At 37.6% G+C, this 22,754-nt stretch overlaps 1 protein-coding gene across 2 annotated transcripts in view; it reads left to right on the plus strand.

Annotated features, from left to right (window-relative positions):
• CTNNA2 (catenin alpha 2) overlaps window positions 1–22,754 on the plus strand; it is a 527,667-nt gene that overhangs the window by 41,294 nt on the left and 463,619 nt on the right. For both annotated transcript variants that reach the window (XM_075148429.1, XM_075148430.1), the window contains exon 2: window positions 19,924–20,030. In XM_075148429.1, the coding sequence (XP_075004530.1) occupies window positions 19,929–20,030 (102 nt within the window). In that variant the 5' untranslated portion in view covers window positions 19,924–19,928. The remainder of the gene's footprint in view (window positions 1–19,923; window positions 20,031–22,754) is intronic.

Consider the following 22,754-nt stretch of genomic DNA (forward strand, 5'->3'; position numbering starts at 1 on the left):
TTGCTTTTCTGTTTCACACCACGAGGGAAGGGGAAGAGTAAGAATTCAATAAATGGAGATTTTGGTGATTTGAGGTGGAAGAATGCTATGCCTTTTACTTTGTTGTAGTGAAATTCGAAGTGCTGTTCAGCTGTTTCTGGAAATTCCATCCAGTGCTCTCAGGTTCATGAGTTTTAGTATTGCATTGATCAGAAATAATGTTGTATGTGAAACAGCATTATTGTGTCCTTCAATTACTATATGTGAGCCTAGAACAAATTATGTAGTTTTTCAGATGAAGTAATGAAGACCTTGGTGATGCAAGTGGTGACAACTTAAATATTTGGTTAAATATCAAGAAGCATATATCTCTTCAAAGAACTAACAAATCCTCCAAAACATAGATGCTGTTGTCTGGAGGAGGATATGCAGACCAGAAGATAGGCAAATATTGGATTTAAAGGTAATTTGTGTAAACTGATGATATAACACTGCTAATAATTGGAATTTATATATGTGCTGGCATATGGAAAAACTAATTAACTACTCCTGCCAAATGGTGCGTAATAGGAAATGGTAACTTATAGGCAAATACATGAAGACTCATCAGATGCTTGTAAACAGGAGCCAGGATTCAGATTTTTTGGATTCAGGCTTCTGTATAGTTAGGTGCTACAATGTTCTGTTTGATCAGCCATGTGCAGTGTTAAGCTTTCTGTGTACTACAGGAAAAAATCCTGTGTGACAAATCCCATTTCAGATTGAATTGTGTGGCTTGGCAAGTCTGAGTGAGTCAGGTCTCTGTAAGAGGTGAGATTAGAAATGGACTCTGGCGCTATCCGTTCTGGCTGGAAAACCAGTAGACACTGGAAAGCAGAAAGTGGACAGTGGGAAAGGCAGGTAATGCATGTAACCTCCAAAGCAACATCACTTGTTAGAATTGAAATTACTTTGAAATTTTGTTGGCCGGCAGTCATAGGGAATTTCTGATTTTTGAATGCAAAAATAGAATCGTGAGTGAAACGATTTATATAAAATTTTAAAGCTGTTATGTGCAATTTTATGTTTAAACACTTTAGTAATTACCACATTTGAGGAGAAGGAGTTAGAGAGTGTATAAATGCTTGGTAAATAAGTTAGTGCTCCTTCTTGTTTAATAATGAAAGGCACAAAAATGTTGAATTGTCTCTTATAGCAGAAAGTTGGGTTTGTACAGTTTTATATTCCTAGTAAAACTTATCCATATATTATGTTCTTCTGTGATGAATGTGGAAATTAAGAGTAATTTGTCAAATTGATCTTTTTAATTTCAGGAACAATTATACCTGCTTTTCCTTTTCTTTTTCCTAGAAGGAATAACTTGAACTTCCTAGAAGGAATAACTTGAATTCCTAATTTTGAATTTAAAGTACACCTACTTTTTTCTTTGTTTGTTTTATATTTTAGGGGTGGTGGGGGTGTGATGACGAATAAAGAAAAAGAGGAAATAATTCCTAAAAGAACAAAAATCTTTCAGTCATAGAAATATATTCATGTTATCTCACAGAAGGTGAATTAAATATTTAGTATATAACTAGATTTCCGTACATTTTTTTAGTTGTACTTTTAACCTGTAGTTTACAACAACAGTAGAAAATTATACTGTGGTCCTTTGAGACAGTATAATTTATGACATGTATTTGTAGATAGGCAGCTGATAAGGACAGGACATGAAAAGGAAGAATCATAGCCATAAGGAATTGAATTGACAGAGGAGACAATTTATGTGATTCAAGCAGGATGGTGTAAAAGGTTATTTCAGAGAGCAAGGTCAACTGTGTACAAAGCTTATTCTGAAAATGTTACATTTAAATTAATTAAGCTTATTTTAATGGAAGTAGAAGTAGCTGGATCCTTACAGGGTATGGCTTTTATCTGGCCAGGATAAGCTGAGCTACTTTTCATTCCTCTGTTACCTGCTGGTAAAATGAAACAGATTATCTTAAGGCATTCTAAAAGAATGGAACTATGGATGATGGATAGATAAATCTGAATGAAAGTAAGACACAGCAGTGGTGATTAGGACATTGATTGTATCAAGAACATTTAAGAAATTGTCATTTTTTCCCTCTCAGGCACTTGTCTCACTGATGACAGGATCAAAATTAATTCCACAAAATAATCTCTTTTGACTTCATGCTTTCTTCTCAGGCATGAATACTGTGTTTCTAAACAAAATACGTAGCATCAAAAATATTAATGAAAAAGAGATAAGCTTGTGGCTCCCAATCTGAAGAGCATTGTATAGAAATTGCAAAAGGTGACATTGCAACTATAAAAGTGAAGATGAATGCTGAAGGTTTGTTCCCATTAGGTCATCATATTCTCAGAGGCAATGCTCCTTTTGTCCTGCGATGAGTACAAATGAGAGGAAAGACTAGGACATGTCATAAATTATGCCAGCCTTCCCAAATAAGTGCTATCAAGATGTCTGATAATGTGACGTATTTACCATAATGTCATTATTTGATCTTCTTGAACTCAGGCTTTGAATGTGGTATTTCAGTGGCAATAAAAATAAAATGTTAAGCTTTTCCTCTTTGTGATTTCAAATTCACGGTGAACAACTAGGGGAAGCTGAAGAAGTGGTTCTAATGGAAGAATATAAAGAACAAAATGGGTTAAGAACCAGTAAATTTCTGATGCTACTGCTCTTGGAAAGTTTTAATGTCATAGATGCTGTCACTAGAGATAACTTAAGGGAGAGATAACAAAAGAGATAAATAAAAAGAAATGGATGGAAGGATTTTTTTTTGGTTGTAATTTTTCTGGCATTTATACTACAGTCCTTTTTGGAAAAATTAGAACAGCAGTAGTTTATTGATATCTTTTTGATTATAGTATATTTTATGTGTTAGGAGTTTTTTAGAGTTAAATTGTAGGAAAAAATGGCATATACTTTTGAAACAGTTTATTAAAAAGAAATCGGGGGGTTAATTTGGTAATAACTTTTTATTTGGAGAAAAGCAATGTCTTTTATGCTAACATTAAAGTAGATGACAAATGAAAGACGATCGCAAGAGTCATCCAGGAATGAAGTGGAATATTTATTGCTAAGGCATTTATTTGATTTGTCAGAATATATTATTTTCAAATATTCTAGTGGGATACCTCTCTATCCATGACATAAAGAAATGAAAAACCAAAAAAGTTTCAAAAGGAGAGTATTTTCTTAATAATAACTGGTTCAGAAGAGTTTGCCCTTACTACGTTAAAAAATATTAATTGCTTGTATGAATGTTTCAATTCCTTTCTGTGATCTAAGGATGTAATTAAATGCTGTTAAATAGAATCCTATTTCTTGAAATGAGTTCACTTTCTTTTGAATTTTCTCATGAGCTACTATCTTACCATTAAGTAATTGTGCAAGATCACCATGGATTAAAAGTAGTATAGAGGATTTAAACCTATATTGCTTGTTTTGAGAATGCGTGAACTATTGAGGGTCCTTTAAAAGCTGGGACTAGAGAAGGGAAGAAGTGCAGAAAATAATGTGAATATTTGGTTGAATGTGACGTTTTACTGTCAAACTAAAATGATAGCAAGGAGCTGATCAACCTGAAATGGACTAACAAAGGGTCTTTATATTTAGTTGCTGAAATGAGGCACAAGGGAGACAAGGGCACGTGCGTTACCTCTATGGGCAAGACAAAAGGGTCCTTGTCTTGACTAATAAATAGATCATGTATACATCTACATATATATTGTCTCTGATGCGTTTTCTATCTCTTTTGGTACCAACAGCCCATAGAGTGTTGTCTGAACCCCCCTCTTGACTTAGAGTCATAAAATCATAGAATCATTAAGGTTGGAAAAGACCTCTAAGATCATCAGGTCCGACGGTCAACCCAACACCACCACGCCCACTAAACCATGTCCCTAAGCGCCTCATCTACACATCTTTTAAATACCTCCAGGGTTGGTGACTCCACCACTTCCCTGGGCAGCCTGTTCCAATGCTTGCCCACTCTTTCAGTAAAGAAATTTTTCTTAACGTCCAATCTAAACCTTCCCTGGCGCAACTTGAGGCCATTTCCTCTCGTCCTATCACTTGTTACTTGGGAGAAGAGACCAAGCCCCACCTCACTGCAACCTCCTTTCAGGTAGTTGTAGAGCGCGATGAGGTCTCCCCTCAGCCTCCTCTTCTCCAGGCTAAACAGTCGCAGTTCCCTCAGCCGCTCCTCATCAGACTTGTGCTCCAGACCCTTCACCAGCTTCGTTGCCCTTCTCTGGACACGCTCCAGCACCTCCATGTCCTTCTTGTAGTGAGGAGCTTCTAGTGGAGTGAGAGGCATCAAAAGCAGTACCACTGTATCGTGTGTAACTTACCGCTGTAAGTGTCACCACCAGTTCAACACTTGAGTTATTCTCTGTCCCTGTCATTCTCCGTACTGATTCCTCACTTCCAGGAACATTGTAGATCTATGATATGAAGTAATTTTCTTGAGTGCCTATGTGCTAAGCTGAATGATTCCTCTATGCGCCTCTTTTAGTAAATGAAGTTGCTCATGCTTCAAAGGCAAATTGGAGCTGTCATCTCTGTGTTTACCCTCACTATCTACTGGGTTACTCGATTCCTGATCTGCCTTGTCAGGGCAAAGCTATTCCTGCTGGAATAGCTTGGCACCGCGTGCCCTGGTTATTTTGTCACACAAGAATAGGAAAGGGAGTAGATTTCTCTCACTCCAAAAAGTTGGCCCAATCTTTTATTCCCTTGAGGTTTCCTTATCTTCCTGGAGATTGTCTCCAAGTGATTTGTCTTTCACTTTTTACCACAGTAGACAGTAGGCCAGAGTGTCAACAGTTTTAGGCTCCATTTAATGAGGAGGTGAAACGGTTGATTCCTCAGAGTAAAAGTGTAGAGAAAGCACTCAGTGGACTACCCTCCAGGCCTCGGACAGCCTGCAGCTCAGGGGCTTCAGGTCAATCTGTGAGGTTTTGTTCTTTGTTTTGTGCGGTTGTTTCCCCCCCCCCCTTCCTTTCCCTTTCATGAATGTATTGAGTTAATTTATGAGCTGATGTAAACTTCTAGCATCTGCAGTACCCTATGACAAGGAATTCCAAAACCTTTGCTGATAACTTAACATGTAGGTTTTTTATTTGACATTTTTTTCTTTCTTTTTTTTTTTTTTCATTGAAAAAGACAAAAGCAAAAGATTGTTTCGCTTTATCCGTGATACTTCTGGTTTTGTTGGCTGTATTGTATTCCCCCTCAGTTTTTTCTTCTGTATAATGAAGTTTTTAAATATATTCCGTTGTTCCTTGAAGTCCTTGATCGTCCTTGTTGCCACTGTGTATTTCTCAGTTCTGCAATTGTTTGTAGAAAAGTGATGGCCAAATAGTGTTCATGATATGGATTTATAATGGCATAATTGTGTTTTACCTGTTTTGTTTTCTTTCCCTTTCAGAATAATTCCTCACTTTATTTTTGGTTGCTACTCTGTGTTAAGCTGACATTTACATAAAGCTATTGTAATTCACAGATTGCATTCCTGGGTATTAATAACCAATTCCAGAGTCCATCGTTATGTATAGAATCAGGATCCTGGTCCTTTTTCCTGTTTTTTATCACTTTACATTTATCAAAGTTAACTTTCATCTATCTTTTTCATAGCTATTTTAAGAACTTCAAAGCAGTTCTGCTCCATGGTTCTTGTTTGGTTGGGAGGAAGGAAAAAGGGAGGAACAGCTAAATGATTGGATTACGTGGATTGGCATTTTGCACATCAGCAGATGTTGTGTTCAGTCCTGAGATCAGTTAATTTATTGTCAGTAACTAAGTTTCTCAGAAACATAAGAGAAGGGGGAAAGGACATGAAAGTAAAAGAAAATAATAAAACTGGGGCCATATGGTAGTTTGTTTGAATTATAAAAGTATAGTGGATCAGGGAGGCAGCGTGAGACACAGAAACAAGTTTGGAACCTGTAGAATCACCAGAAACCTGATGCCTTCTTAAGAAGTAATGAATAGACACCCAAGAAGATGTGTTATAACAGTGTTGGAAATGGACTTTTTCGGGCTATCAAAGACATAGTAAAATGTGTTGCTACCCAACAAGCCTCCACAAAGTGCTAGATCTGAGAGCAAGACCAAAGGAAAAGATCTACCCTGGAAGGACGCAGTAGAAAGGAGATACAATTTTTCATAAATCCCTTTCATTTTGATTTTGTCTTCCTGAATTTTCTTTATTATAATGGCCAAGCTGTGTTTGAATAAAATCTAGTTTTACTAATTCAAAGGCCTTGTAGTATTTTTAGTTTGCTTAATTGAAAGAAAAGCTACAAGTAGATCCGGCTCAAAGGAGTGGTTGATGTAGGGCTGAATTACAGTCACAGTGATGAATCTGAGAAATTCTCTCAATCTGTTAGGAATTGCAGATGTAGTCTAGTCTAGCCACTAATTTTATTGGAACTCTCTTGTGTTCACTTGTGGTCATATCATAGATATCAGCAGCTAATTTTAAGAAAAGATTTTTCTAAAGATTTCTAGAACAGTGACTGTAGAAGTCCTAGCTAGTATAGATAACATGTCCATATGTATGACAATTGACCAGAAAATTGTAAATTTGATTTGCCACTATGGGGTTTTTTTTGGTTTTTTTTTTCTCCTTATTTCAGGTGTTGGTTAATAACACAGGTCTGAGGAAATTATTGTTTTTAAAAATACGATTTTTGGGCCTTTGAAAAGCATGATATTTTTGAAGGGACGTGTATGTTCTGCAGGTGTTACAGGTATTGTTGGCTTGGACTCCAAATTAATGCTAATTACATCTCAGACAGAGTCATTACAATTGAGATTACAATTACATCTCAGACAAAAAGGAATGAATAAGTCATGAAATGTATGAGTAGGGAAATAATAGAAGTAGTAGACTCATTTGTCCTTGGGATGGTTGTTTCCTTCCTCCTACAGTTTCTTCATGGATGAGGTGGGGAAAAAAAAAGTTTAGCTATGAGTACTACACAGAAAGCAAAAAATACGGACTGATGATAATACATTGGATATCATGTCACAAAGTAGAGTATTAATAGAATTGCTGAGTAGACTTGAAGCAGCCACATCTAGTCTGCTGTCGGACATTAGAAAGCTGGAGCTGCAGTGATAAGAATTATTTTAAAAAAAAAGTATGGCACAGTGGAATTATGTGAGGACAAATAGGGAATTTAAAGAATGGGATGTAAACATGTAATAAAACCCAACAGAACAACAACAAGATAGCCATGAGGGACAAGCTTACAGTGCTTTGTGCAAGGCAGCAGAACAAGTGATAGGATGCTATGGATTAGCAAGACCAAGAGAATCACCTATTGACTAGATATTTAAATACAGTATAAAAAACCCAAAAACTACTCAGTCTTAAAGAATGAACATACCACAATCAGGGACAAATGGTGACATTGGATACTTTACATGCCTGTGCAATGGAGACAAACGATGACACTTGCCGCTATTGAATTATCTTCTTCGTTTTCTTTAATTCTACTCTGAGGATCCTAGTAAAACCCAAGAACATTTATGCATCATTGTGATGGCTGGCAACATACACTGAGGTTATTAAAGACGTGGATGTGAGCCAAATAAAATAAATTTGCTGTCTTGAAAGCTGGCTTTTTTCATAGTAAGATATAAAGGAGGAAACTTTAAAATAGTGGTATGGTTAGGAAATTAGCTACAATGATAGTAACTTTTTATGCTACAGCTCTGTATGTATACTGTAAATATCAGCTGCCATTAGGTTGTTATCTTTCTATCTCTCGCTTCTGTAAGTAATCCCTTTAGCTAAAGCTGGAGAAACATTGCTTAAAACAAACAAATCCTAACATGTTCATTCTTCACATCAAATAATTTTCTGTATTTTATGGGCAGTTTTAAAGAAATAGTGGATTGTACCAGTCAGTGCCAGTGGCTTTCCAGCCATGTGAATTATGTTGCCATAGAGCACAAATCTTTAGATGTCACTGGCCTGTCTGACCCGTACTGGCACATTTGTAATTAGCGGGAACTCTTAAATCTATATGCTTCTTATCTTAATGGAAGGTAGTGTTGTAGATTGTATACAGTGTTCCCTGCTAGAGTTCAAGGGTTCTGGAATTCAGTTCAATAAAAACTGAATTTAGTTATTGCTGGAGCGTGTGAATCGGCTTCTCTGGAAACCTGGTTATTTGTTGGGTACCATAAAATGACCTTCAAAGTGTTCACATGGCTGTACAGAATTTTCTGAAATGAAGCCGGATCCCATCCTTTGCTTTTGTTTTGTCAAGGTTTTTTGTCTTGTGATGCATTTGAGGTTAAGTAGCAAGTTTCTCCATATAGCAATGCAGTAATAGTTTTATATTTGATTGAAGCGAGCATCTCTACAAAACTTTAAGCAGTGTGTTTTCATACATTCACAGAATGACATGCTGGAAGGAAGAGATGCGATTAGTGTAATCACCTGCATAACATGCACCGTGTCTTTTAACGAAGTCAGTCCTGTTTAAAGTAATCCTTACGTCTGAGGCAGTGAATTTCTGAATTTAAAATAAGCAGTGATGGAAAATCCATCTCAGGTCCTTGTAAATTGTTCCCTGTAAATATTTTTCCTATTTTAAAATATTTTAAAAGCTGTTTATTTCTATTAAGAACTTGTTTAATTTCAGCTTTCACTTACTGGATTTCAGTATAGCTTGGTCTGGATTGAGGAGTCTGTTACAATATTTTTTTTTTCTTTTTTACGATATCTAAAATTAATTAAAAATCTATAAATCTATGATACTAACAGCAATTTTGTAACTCCTGCGTAATTGTTGTTAACAGATTCAAGTGCCTACTTTTCCCATTGTTTTGTGAGAGGTTGATGTTGGATTGACAGCCTTACTCTGAAGTTGTTCCATCTTCAAATTTTAAACAAAGGCACGATGTTTTTTTTCTACTCTTCTGGAATGTCTTCTGTACTCTACGTTTTAAAGAAAAATAAGGAAAAATCAAAATTAGTCCAACAGTATAATAGATTAAAGAGAGAGGACAGGTGTTAGGCGCTCTGGTCTCTCTTTAAGTTCATTTTTTTCCAAAATTATGTGTAGGGTTTTAGAGAAACAGCTACTTTTAAAAACAGTTGTTTTCATTAAGCATGTCATCTGCACCGTTGGATGTCATCTTTTACATTAGGAATTGTGTGTGTTCTCTGATTGTCTACGTTACTTATTTCCTTTTGAATAAAGGACTGTTCTGAATAGGAAACACAGACCTTTATTATCTTTAATTAAATTAATTCATTTGAGAACATAATGGTGTTGTGATTCTTATGCCACACTGCATTTCATTATTTCCGGACTAACAAAACTACAGCAAATCCTGCGAACACACAGCTGGGGAAGATAAAAGTTTTTGGATATCATCATGGATGGCTATCTATGCATTGTGCTTTATTTAAAACAGCCATCAGCATAAGAATAACATCAGGAAAAGTTTCAGTAATAAGGGACCAAGCAGAGTTAAGCAATTTAGTTCTTATTCTTAAAACTTATTTCCATCATTACAGATTTCTACTTTGTCCTTTTTTTGGATTAGTGGAACAGCGGTAAATAATTACGGAATGGTACATGTGGCTTCTATCAGAATATGAGGCCTATTCTGAATGGCCTTCCTAGGGATAGAGCGACTTTCTTTAACATGCTTAAAGAAAGAGCAGATTTAATGAACACAAGATTAGATGATAAATTTCTCTAAGATTTTTAGAAATTTCTCAGAGGTAGTTGATGAACAGATTGACAAATGCAGATACCAGCAACGAGACAATGTGTGCATCTAGAAGTTGGTGGGAATGTTCAGAAAGGTTATTAATGGCCCTTAATATTAATTGCAGAGGAAAATGTCAACTGTGCTCCCACAGGGCTTTGTTTGAAAACAATCCTGTTTTATGTGTTAATTATGGAGTTGGAAAATGGAACAGCTCCTTCTCCATAGTATGGAAGCTTGTAGACTTTACAAGGGCAAAGGGAGACTGTTGTCATCCAGTATGTCACGGTGAAATTGTACAAGCTTTGGGCTGGTTGCATCTGTAGTTCAGATAACTAAAAGATTCTGCTCAGTGCAGGAAAATAGTGTTGCATCTGTAGGAACAAGAGCAAAAAACTCTTAATTAAAATAATTAATAGTGAGATAATTTAAAGCTTAATGAAGGAGAAGAACTTGTAGAGATGATACTAGCAGTACTGCTACTGTACTGAAACTAGCAGGGAAATAGTCGTCTTAAAAAGCCAACCAAACCAAAAAAGCACAAAAGACCCTAAAGCTTTGACTCTCCATAGGAAAAAAAATGTAAATTGTTGCATTTGAAGCTAGCAACAGTTGATCTTGTGGAATAAAGAGTTCTCTTTCAGAGAAATGAAGAAAAGCTGCAGGGAAATACAGAGGTAAGGTTAACTGTAGCTTCCAAGTATGAGGAACTGTAAATAGGATACTTTCAGTGAAAGGATGACCCCTACATGCAGAAACAGAAGCTTGCAAAGTCATGGTTGGAGCCAAGTTCAAGAACTTTTTTTGAAGAAATGTTGCAATTTGAGATATAAAATCTGTATTGCAAGGGGAGCAAACGTGTTAGTGTAAACTAAAGATGCTTAATGTTTCTCTGCTCTTGTAAAATGTAAACTGGTATTACTAATGCCAGTTTAATACAGTGAATAAAAATAACAAGAGGGTATATAGATTTAGTGAATAAAAGTTTAATTTTTTTCTGCAAGACGTGAGATGTAATGTTTTATTAAGAAGGAACAGAACTTGAAAAAAGTTTTAAAAAGTTACGGTTTTATTACTAAAAAGGAAAGTCATTTATGTAAAGTGATCATAACTACAGTAATCTAAATGTCTTATAAAGGTATTATTTTTCTATATGTAGAAGTTTGCAGTCATTTTGGCAGTATGAGGGAGAGAGAATGCAGAACATAGGATATGCACCAAGGACCTGAGTTAAAATAATTTGATTTTCCTGGGCTTGCAATATGACCCTATATGAACCAGCATCCCAGCAGCAGTGAGCTCAGAGGCTTTGATCACGTCCAAAACTCTGTGAGAAGACTTTTATTAGGAGGCACTGAAGAGCTGTGTGAATACAGAGAGATTTGTGGAAAAATCTTCAGTTGTAGAGAAGTGACTTGGCAATTTTTTGCTGGGGCTTGGGCTCCCTTTTGGTATAGGTTCCTTAAAATTTTCAATTTCACTGAGCATTTTAAGAAACTCCCCTACCTTGACAGCAAAAGTTATTTAGTGGACAAAATCATGTTCTTAGGAATAATGCAAGATAAATTATTTGAATGTATGGCTGTTTAAAACAGCTTTCAAGCACTTTCATTGCTTACTCATCTTGGAGTAAATTACCTTGCACATCAAGCAATTCTACTCCTAATGTTTGTTAGAGCAAACAAATGTGAATCACCCCCTATTTTTCATCTTTCTTACTGATAGCCCTCCCAAATCACCAGCTTACTCATGGAGAATCAATCATTAGATTTTTAGGTGTTTCAAGAATTGGGTATCTAACATCCTGCTAGAGTGAGGATCTTCTGTGTAGTAAACTCCACCTGAGAAATGAATTCATAGTCCAGCTTCTTGTCCCAGTGTCCACAGATTGTCCTCGGATTCATATTAAAGTTTGTCTAAACCTTCTGAAATGGTCTTCTGAGGGACTGGATGCAGCTCCAAGGTGTGCTGGACCAAAGGGGATGTGGGTTTGTACAACCACTGCCGCATTGTGGTACCACGTTCCTTGGGGCCATCTCAGGTAATGCTGATGTGAGAGCCCGGATGGTCAATCTGTAGCTGTAGATGTGTGAGCCTTTAAAGCAGAATTATTTTTCTAAGCCATATAGTAGATAAAAACAACTTGGACATTGCACACAGCTAGGCTTTGAACAGAATTTTGAAGCATGTCATCACTGTTTTTAATTAAAGCAGAAGAGGAAGCAGGTCGTGCGGGTGGGTGTAGGTGGGACCTTTCTGTTACGCTGCCCCTTATACTGCAGTTTGCACCTTCCCTGTGAGTTCTTCATGGCCTCTTTGATTTCTTAAGGCAATTTTCCCTCCTGGCTCAGTCAGGTCTTGGTGTAGGCAGTTGCCTCCAAGACTGAGCTGGTTAATGTGCCTGAAAAGTGTGAATGACTCAGCTATTGCCTTTTTATAGTTTTCCTGTTTCTGTGTCAGGGTACTCCATGGTCACTGTCCCACTGGCTTTGTTACCAAGGTAATCCTCTCCTTGTCAAGGCCTTTTTCCTCCTTACTTAATGGTTTATTGGCTAGAAGTCTGGGTTTGCATAACGGGCTGCTTCCATTTAAGAACTTGGTTTTGTTAAGGCCAGACCAGAATCTCAACTCAACATGGAGGTGGAGGGTTAGCAGAAGGGGAGAAGGCTGTGAATCTACAAGGAAGTTGAGTGCTTAGAAAAGCTCAAATTAAAAATTCTCTGCGTGGTTAAGCTTGGGAGTGCAGCCTAAAGGTTTATTTTGGCTTATTTTTTCCTGCCTAAGTTTTAGGAAAGAGGAGAGAAGAGTCACATTTATGAAACAAAATAAACAAGTATGTAAAAACTTGTTGTTCAAACGTGCGGAGACAGATATTCCTCCAAACCGTCCTGCTCCATCTTTTTTCTTTTTTTTTGTTTCTTTTTCCCCTTTCTTTTTTCTTTCTCCTTTTTTTTAAGCAATGATGGGAACTGCCCATGTCAACTCTGATCATTTCAGCCAGATCTGCTGGAGGCTGTACTGGGCTGTCATTGACTGATGATAGGTGCTTTCATCTGTAGAAAGGGATATTTTCTATTCCCTTTTCCGTTGTTCTTTTACTCCTCATTGTTAGTCTCTATCCTTTCAGCATTTTTCCTTTATTTCCCTTCTTTGCAATTGTTATGCGCTCATTTTTCTCTGTGTCCTTCTGTCTCTACTTGTATTCTTGTATTAGTAGAGACAGAGAATGGGCAAATGGCTTGAGAATAGTGTTGGAAACCAGGCTCCCTTGAATATCAGAGCTCTTGCAACAGCACTTTACGCTGCTCAGGTCAGATCACAACGTACGTCTGCATTGCTCAATACTGCAGATAAACGTAAGGTAACGGCAGAATCTAGCTATATATACCAGCAGGTATCACTGCAGTCCTCTGCCAGCCACACCAGCCAAGGCGTGGGGTGTCTAGGACTGTGTGCGTCGCTGGTATTCCTACTGTCTGAGCTAGTTTGTCCTGTGCTACCCTGTACCCTACCAGGTAATTCAGAGCCAGCTTGCGCATCTCTAATGTCGTGCTGTTATACTCTGTAGGCATACTCAAGGATATAACCATGCAAGTATTTAGATTTCTAGCTCCCAGTGAAGCACATAAATGCGTTTGTGAAGTCAGTCAGATTTTTTCTGTTTCTGTCTCAAGAGATTGTGTATCCTGCTGTATGGAATTCCATATTGTTCACATAAGCCTGTCTCCGTGTAGAGAGGTGTTTGTTTTGACATGGTTCTCAATCTAAGGATGCAAACCAAAGAAGCACAGACTGTCTGTCATTCAGATTCTCAGTCATCTTAAACCAGTTTGTGCCTGTGCTACTGCTGAAAAGGCAGTCCTGTCCTCCGCTTCACCTCTGCTGCCGTTTTCGGAGCTTTGCTTGTTGCTGGTGCTGGTACTCACGTGGCTCTGGAGTCAAATGAAAACTCGTTTTTCTTCTGTAGGATTAGTTAGTGTTCAACCAGGTTATGTTCTTGATGGAATTTACAGCACTGTTACAAAGTGCAAAGGATAGAAACATGCAGAAAATGCTGAACTGGCCTCTCAGCTGTGGAAGATTAGATTGGTTTAAAGCATGTGGAAGTGCCCATTAGTCTGGACATGTGCATTATAAGCCAAGATGAGGTATGGGAGAATCATTTGTAAAGCATACTTTTTTTTTTAATAGTCCATATAAATCTCTTGAAGTATTAGGGCTATTATAAATTTAATATTTGGAAACGAGGGCTAAATTATTTTGCCTTTTGCCTCCCCTCAACTTAATGACTTTCTACCTTGCTGGACATCTTTCTTTCTCACCAATGAAGATCATTTTTTGCCTTCCAGTAGCAAATATACTGTTGGAAGTACAGGCTTGTGCTGCCAATATTGTCAATCTAGTATTGCCACCAGATTAATCCTTCGGATTTGCTGTGAAGCAGGTAGAATGGGTTTTTATTCAGTATGAAATGTTTAGCATCTGTCTTTCACGTCTGTGCAGTGTTCTGCACTGCAGATGTGAACTGGACTAACAACTGGAAGCCTGTTCTTGGCTGGCAATGCTTATATTTCTAAAAAATTATCATTTTGCTTCAGTAAATGTTACTTTTGCTCATGTAGAGTCAAAATATTTTTACTGTTACATTAAGTTGCAGCATAGAAATGAGATGCACTGTCACTTGCGAGCAGTTTATGACCATCAGAATGTACATTTGTCTAAGTCGCAAGGAAAGCAGGACTATTATGGAAGAAAACTGCGTTACAGCGTGATAGACAAACAAGTAAGTTCACGTGTAGAATGTTTTGTTTTTGTAGAAAGTTCCAAACAGTAAAATTCTGCTATTTGAAAAGGTTGGTGATAAGGGTGGTTGTGGGGTTAGATTTTTGGCAACTGTTATGTTAATGAAGAATTCCAATGACATAGTGTCGTGGTTTAACCCCAGCCGGCCACTGAGCACCACACAGCCGCTCGCTCACCCCCCCGCCAGGTGGGATGGGGGAGAGAATCAGAAGGGTAAAAGTGAGAAAAACTCGTGGGCTGAGATAAAGACAGTTTAATAGGGAAAGCAAAAGCCGCGCACACAAGCAAAGCAAAACAAGGAATTCATTCACCACTTCCCATTGGCAGGCAGGTGTTCAGCTATCGCCAGGAAAGCAGGGCTCTATCACGCGTAACGGTTACTTGGGAAGACAAACGCCATCACTCCGAACGCCCCCCCTCCTTCTTCTTCACCCAGCCTTATATGCTGAGCATGATGTCATATGGTATGGAATAGCCTATTGGCCAGCTGGGCCAGCCGCCCTGGCCACACTCCCTCCCAGCCCCCTGCACATCTGGCAGGGCATGGGAAGATGAAAAGTCCTTGACTAGCGTAAACATTACCTAGCAACAACCAAAACATCAGCGTGTCATCAACATTATTCTCACACTACATCCAAAACACAGCACTATACCAGTTAATAGGAAGAAAATCAACTCCATCCCAGCCAAAACCAGGACACATAGTTAGATTTTGGATATAATATAGGAATCCACTCTAATGAATTGTTGACAAAAGTAAATACTTATTTTCTTTACAGATAGGCTTTGAAGACAGACTGCCTAAACAAATGTTCACATTGAACAATACTTACCAGACTGGGTAGAGACATTTCTGTTTTGCTGTATTTAGGAAAAGCTAAAAGCTTAAAACAAGAGATGGAAATATTTTGGCGAATGTTCTAGGAAGAGAAAGTACAGCTAGGCAATAGAATTCATTAAATATATTCTTGAAAAAGTGTGGAGCTAGTTTCAGGATTAGGACTGCAATCATCTGTATACTTCTTTAGAAGTATTATTAACAGTGCTATTAACTTACTTTCCTTATTTGTTAATAACAAATTTCAAATTCAAACTTAATAATCACACATTGCCAGTTGATAATATATGTGAACAGCAGAGAGTAAGTTTCACTGAAGCTTTCTGCTAAAAATATTTTCTTAACTCTGCAATCATAAAAACCATGTGAATTTTAATTCAATGAGATTTACCCCAAAGAACAATCAGTACATGTTTCTAAATTACAGAGCTTGGAACTCAGACAAGAAACCTAATTTCACATTTTGAAGAAAGAATGGATTGTTGTCCCAGTATGTTGCTGAGTATCTAAAAAAAGACAGTAAGTTGGAAATTCCAGGGGGAAAAAAAAAAATTAAGCTACTTAAGAAAACAGTGGTTATCAATCTGGTCTGGAAGGTAATAGGAAAGGAGATCTCTTTTACTTATGGCTACTACTATTTTCTTCTGTCTATCATAATACACTTTTATGTTTATATGAAAAACATTATGGGATGCCATTATCCTCTGCTCACACGGGTTATATTCCTCACAGGTACTGCAGAACCACAAGCCATGTATAAGCTATGAAGCAATTTATGTTTTCAGTGAAGTACTTAAAGCTAATTGTTTGGGGAATATTTGGTCAAATAGTCGTAAGATACGGTTACCATCCTTTCCTTTATCCAACTGAGCAGTTCCCGTTTACCTGCTCAGTTTAGGAAGATTGTTGTAGAAATGGCAAGGAGGAAATATTCCATCTTTTCGTATACATACAGTTGGGCAGGTAACTTCTTTTTAGTCTTTTGTCATTTAAAATTGCTATTGTGACAGCAGCTGGAGAAATGTTGAGGAAAATGCACTAATTTGACTTTTTAATTTTACTTATTTGCAGTAGATTTTGCTGCAAATGAAAAACTTTCTTATAGATTTTTATTGAGGCTTTTTCTTTTATATATCCTTTTTATAGTGGAAAGCATTGCTTACCCTTTCATATTGAATTTTGAAGGATATTTTTTCTATTTCTTAGTAAAGGTTGAAACTGAGCAGTATTCTGATTGAAACAACTGATCATCCTATCTTTTATGTCACCTTTGTACGATTGCCACCCACTGAAATTAGTTTGCTTTTGTAGGCTTTGGACTATGTTACAGCTTTGAATATATTTTTGTATAATGACAGGTGTATGTTTGAGTACCCATGTTAATAGTGAGGAAAAGCGTGCTTATTAAAAAGAAAGAAACTGTATTTGACACATTTAAAAATATCATAACTCATAAATTATTGACTAGAATAATTGTCTACTTAAAACTTTCTTTTTGAATACAGAGGCCAACTGGGGTAGGAACCATCTTTATATAAAAAAGAAACAGGTTCTGAAAGACAATTAAACATTATCTGTTGGAAAAATGAGAATAGCTCCCACATTAACCATGTTTACAGAAACTAAAAACTGTCTCATAGTTTTCTTTAATCACATGTATGGGTGTTTTCAGCATTGTAAAACATGAAGCCTAATGATTTTTTGCAGAAGAGTGGAAACTGAATACTAGCAACTTTAGCACACACTGGATATTATCAGATAATTTTGCTACCAAATGTTTGCAAATGAGAGGAGACTGAGGGATGTTTTTATATATGATTTATAAATACATTGATTAGGGAGTTCTGATACGCCTCTCTTTTTGAACAAGTATTTTAAGTTGTCTGCTAGTAATACAGTGAAAATCTTTTGCAGACTGTGAATGAATTTTGCATAGACTTACTAACCTGTTAATTTTGAGTGATAGGAATTAGTCAAGACATTCTCCTGAATAAAGCAGTAGAACTTATTTTGTATATATTAGATAATGTTGCTAAGTACTGAATACTTACCTGATTGAATTAAGCTTTATGAAGTGGATTATTTTTCAAGGAGCAATAGCTGAACTTCTTTTGATTTTGTTCACTGAATTGTTTGGGGTTTTTTTTTTGTGTTACTGAAATTAGCTTGTCAGTTAAACATAGCTTTATGGAGAAAACAATTTTAAACGTTTGGGAGATTATATACAGAGGGCTTGATTTGGATCTCACTTATGCAATGTACAATATGATATTATTGGTTTGTCTTTCCCTGCTAGAGTTCTCATGGTGTTCTAGGTATATGGGACTTTTAATTTTTTATTTTAATTTTAAAATAAAGGGAAATATTTAAACCAGAATTATTTAAAATGAACATTTTTTTCATCAAAATCTTCTGTGTCTCCTTTTTTTTTTTTTATGGACAAGCTAGTTTACATGTGGCATTGCTTGTCACCAAATATTTACATCACTTTCCAGCTCTATGAGGTGCATGGTATGTCTCTTACAACCTGACAGCTGGATTTTTCTGTATTTGGAATTTCAAAAATGAAGTCGACTCTCTTGAAAATTTCATGAAAACCTGAAATGGCAAATGAAATGACAGCAACTTGGTGTTGTCTTTGTTTTAGGCCTTGTTTAAGCTTTTAAGCCTCAGATGGTCTGGAGAATCCTTTTTGTTTTTACAGCAAAAATGGCAGTAAAATTAGGAAATCCTGAATACTGTGTGGAAGTTTTACTCAAAAAGCTGAACAGGCTTGTTGAATTTGTTGTATTCTGTGTGTTGGTGGGTTGACTTTGGCTGGCTGCCAGGTGCCCACCAAACTGCTCTCTCACTCCCCTTCCTCAACAGAACAGGGGGAAAAAGTAGGTGGAGATCACTTACCAATTACTGGCATAGGCAAAACAGACTTGACTTGGGGAAAATTAATTTAATTTATGGCTAATTGAAATAGAGTTGGATTGTGAGAAAAAAAAAGACGAAATCTAAAACACCTTCCCCCACCCTCACTTTTTCCCAGTCTCAACTTCACTCCTTCACTCCTGACTCTTCTACTTCCTTGCCTCTCCCGACCCGAGCGGCGCAGGGGGTTGGGAATGGGGGTTGCAGTCAGTTCATAACGCTTCGTCTCTGCCGCTCCTTCCTCACATTTTTCCCCGGCTCCAGTGTGGGTCCTCTCCATGGGCTGCAGTCCTTCAGGATAAACCTGCTCCTGCGTGCGCTCTCCTCGGGCTGCAGTTCCTTCAGGACATATCCATCTGCTGTTGCATTGGGTCCTCCGTGGCCTGCAGTGATATCTGCTCCAGTGTCGTCCTCCATGGGCTGCAGGGAAATACCTGCTTCACCACGGTCTGCTCCACGGGCTGCAGGGGAACCTCTGCTCCGGCCCCTGGAGCACCTCCTCCCCCTCCTCCTTCTCTGACCTCAGGATCTGCAGGATTATTTCTCACACTTTCTTTACATCACTACTCATGCTGCCAGGCAGCATTCTGCCATATCTTAAATGTGATTTCCCAGCGATGCCACCAGCATCATTGGTGGGCTCAGCTGTGTCCTGTGGTGGGTCCGTGCTATGTCCAGCATGGAGCAGCCCCTGGCCTCTTCTGACAGAGCCCATCCTGCAGCCCCCCACTACCAAAACCTTGCCACGTACACCCAATACAACATGTATGGAGCATGACAGGGTATCTATTCTTAAGGTTATAGGGGAGAAGAAAATTCAGAATATAAATGTTTAAGCACTCAGTGGATGTGGCAGTGGTGCCCTTGTGTTCTCGGGAGTAGAGGAACACTGGCAACGTTATGGAGAGGTATTTTATATGTGAATGGGAACAGCTGTATTGGATATGGCTGAGATGGAGTTAATTTTCCCCATAGCAGCCCTCATAGTGCTGTGCTTTGTATTGGTAGCTAGGAAGGTGTTGGTAACACACCAGTGTTTTGGCTACTGCTGAGCAGTGCTGGCACAGCATCAAGGCTGTCTCTCCAACATCCCCCCTCACCAGTAGGCTGGGGGTGGGCAAGTTCTTGGGAGGGGACATAGCCAGGACAGCTGACCCCAACTGACCAAAGGGGTATCCCATGCCATATACGTCTGCCTAGCAATAAAAGCTAAGGGAAAAGAGGAGGAGAGGGGGCATTCGTTATTACGACGTTTGTCTTCTGGAGCAACCTCTATGCGTACTGAAGCCCTACTTCCCAGGAAGTGGCTGGACATCACCTACTGATGGGAGAGAATAAATCTTTTGTTTTCCTTTGCTGACATGTGCGGCCTTTGCTTTTGTTTTATTAAGCAAAGTTTTATTAAAACTGCCTTTATCTTGACCCGTGAGTTTTTTCCATTTTATTTTCTCTGCCCTCTGTCCTGCTGAGGAGGGGGAGTGATAGAGCGTCTTGGTGGGCACCTGGCGTCCAGCCAAGGTCAAACCACCACAACAGCATATATGCTATTCTCTAAATAATTTATATGCAATATTTGGTTATTACACTAATAATATTCATGGATATTGTGTCATTTTGTCTGTTCTAGGGAGTATGACTTCTGCAACGTCACCTATCATTTTGAAATGGGACCCCAAAAGTTTGGAAATCAGGACTCTCACAGTAGAGAGGCTGTTGGAGCCACTTGTTACCCAGGCAAGTAACTTTGATTTCTTTTGCTTCTTCCTTTAGCCTGATGCTATATTTACTCATTTTATGTAATCATCTTAATAATCTTTGATAATAAAAACTTGAACAGTTTTTGTACGTGATCTCTAGTGGAAAGCTCCGTTCAAACATGTCTAGAAGTTCTTGTCCTAAATTATTTATAGTCTCCAAGTATGAGCGAGAATACAGTAGCAACAACTGTTTAGTTATGTTTGTCTTTTAAAAGCAGTTTAGAAATTTATGAAACAGTCAATTTCAGACAGGTATCTAATTGAGCACATTCTCTTGGTTTGTTATTATACCATGGAAGACAACATGGTATAATTAAAAACAAACAAAACCAACCAACCAAATTAAAGAAACTATTAAAACCTGTTTCATTTCGTGTTGTTATTGATTAGGAGTGTATGCTCAACCATTTACCTTTCAACTGAGTAAAATTTGCTAATAGCAGCTAAAACATTTGTCTAAAAACAGCAATATGAAAGTGATGCTAGGTAATGTGTGTACTGTATATATTAGTGGTATCCAGCTTTTAACCAGGTAGACCAGTTTCTTTATTGTCAGAGAAAATCTTTGTATATCTATGCTTATCACGTTTCCTGTGTCTGTACAAATTTAAACGTGCTGTGAGTGCATGCGTAGGGGCAGGAGCTGTGTGGTCCAGAGAAATACGGCAGTAGACATCAAACTTCTATCACCGTTAGTGCGATTTGCTGAGTCTGTGGCCTGGTGCCTTTCCGTTCCTGAGTTGTCATTAATAACGGGAAGCTGGTTATGCAATTTTATTCTAGTAAGCTTCAAGATGGGCAGCTCCATTACTTAAAATACACACAAAAGTCATTTTTCCTCTAGGAATGCTCATTATATTAAAAATGAATGCCAGCTAACCCCATCTGTCCATCCACCTGTTACTAACAATTTTCTCGTAGACATTGTGCATCTTGAGATTGATCTGCTGGGTAGAAATGTAGGCCTTCTTTTGAGTGTGAGACCAGACTTGATGTTTTTGTTTTCAGAATAAAACAGAGATAAAATATAATTCGCTACTATTTTAATTCCCCCAAAATGATGTCTCTGTATGGTTCCTGTGCTCCTTAAAGTGAGTCACTTCCCCAAAAAATTACACCTATTTTTCTTTCTTTATTTTTGAAAAAAATTACATTATCTTTCTACAAATTATTCTAGACATGAAAGTCTCTAACAATGTACACAACTTTACAGACCCAAAGCCAAAGAGATACATGTTTCATTTCACATAGCTGTTGATAACATGGTAATTAACTTTCATTATAAACCTTGATAATTTTGTAGTTGATACGGAAGACAGACTAAAATCCCAAATTCATTGTGATACCAACTGAAAATTAGGTTATGTGCTCTCTGTTATTCTGATCCTGGTATTGGCATAGGAAGTGAAGCTGCTGTGAACATGATCTATTGTGAAAACAGCAAATTACTGAGTCTTTTGTGAGTGAATTTCCTGTTTTCCTTTCACTTTGTTTTATTTTCCAACACCTTGCCCAGAAAAGAGAATACATCATCCAAAAAGTGAAAGTACCATTGTAATTTCTCAAGTTGCTTGAGTTAACATAAATCTAGCTAAACCAAAAGTTTGATAGCGTGCCTCAACAAACGTAAATAAAGAAATTACAAGTTGAACTACTGGACATGGATTTCTTCAGTGGTGGAAACTAAGGTGCCCAAGATCCTTACCTTTGTATTTTGATGAGGAACAATGCATTTCTATTTTAGCAGTATGTCAAGAAAACTAAAGAGAAAAAGTGCAGTCCAGAGGGGGTAGAGAAATGTTGGGCTATTGCTTTATTCAACATTTATGAATATTTCCATTCTAATTTCTTCATTTCATAGGTTTCTAGATAGTATGGACATATTAAAAAAAACCTTTTTAAACATGTTCTTTAATTTCTCATATCAGAGAAATAAGTACTTTTACTTATTTTCCTCTACTTTGAATCCAATAAAGTATGTTTGACTAAAGCATGTTTTTGTGAGCCACACAAACATAATCACAAAAGCCTCAAGTGACGAGAAATGTGCTACCTTTAGACTGTGTGTATCTGGTGCATTTTTAGCTTAAGTTATTCAGCTGCAATTTCTGTTTTTCTCAGATAAGTTAATGATCATCCCAGTTTAAAGGCTTGTCTTTTCTCTGCTTAAAATTGCATATACAGTCTGGTCAAGTCAAGAATAGTATCTCATTTACCTCTGTTTGGGCTTAGATTGCAATCTGCCTATGCAGTGACAATCTCCACAAGATACCATGGGCACATTCCACATGCAAAGATTTGGATCTCCTTAAAAAGTTTCAAAGCACTTTCCTTACTAAAGAGAACATCTAATTTGAAATTTTATCTTGGCAAGTAAATAAATACATAAATCTTTAAGCCCTGTTCAATCTGAAGTCCACTGTAGATTCATAAGAACTGCTTAACACAGAAATCGTAGAGATGTGAAGTTCTTCCGTAAGTCATTAAAAACAGGTCACTGGGTAGAAGAGGGAGATTCAATGGCCACAAAATGCAACAGAACTGTGCTGCACAAGTTCCTGAGCAACCTGATCTGACTTTGAAGGCAGCCCTACTTTGACCAGGAGTTTGGAGTAGATGGCATCCTGAGGTCCCGTACAGCCAAAATTTGTCTGATTCTGTAATTTCTAGCACCACTAAGACAAATCCATGTTTTATTTTG

This window comes from Calonectris borealis, chromosome 4, assembly GCF_964195595.1.
Source record: "Calonectris borealis chromosome 4, bCalBor7.hap1.2, whole genome shotgun sequence".
NCBI classification, from domain to species: domain Eukaryota; kingdom Metazoa; phylum Chordata; class Aves; order Procellariiformes; family Procellariidae; genus Calonectris; species Calonectris borealis.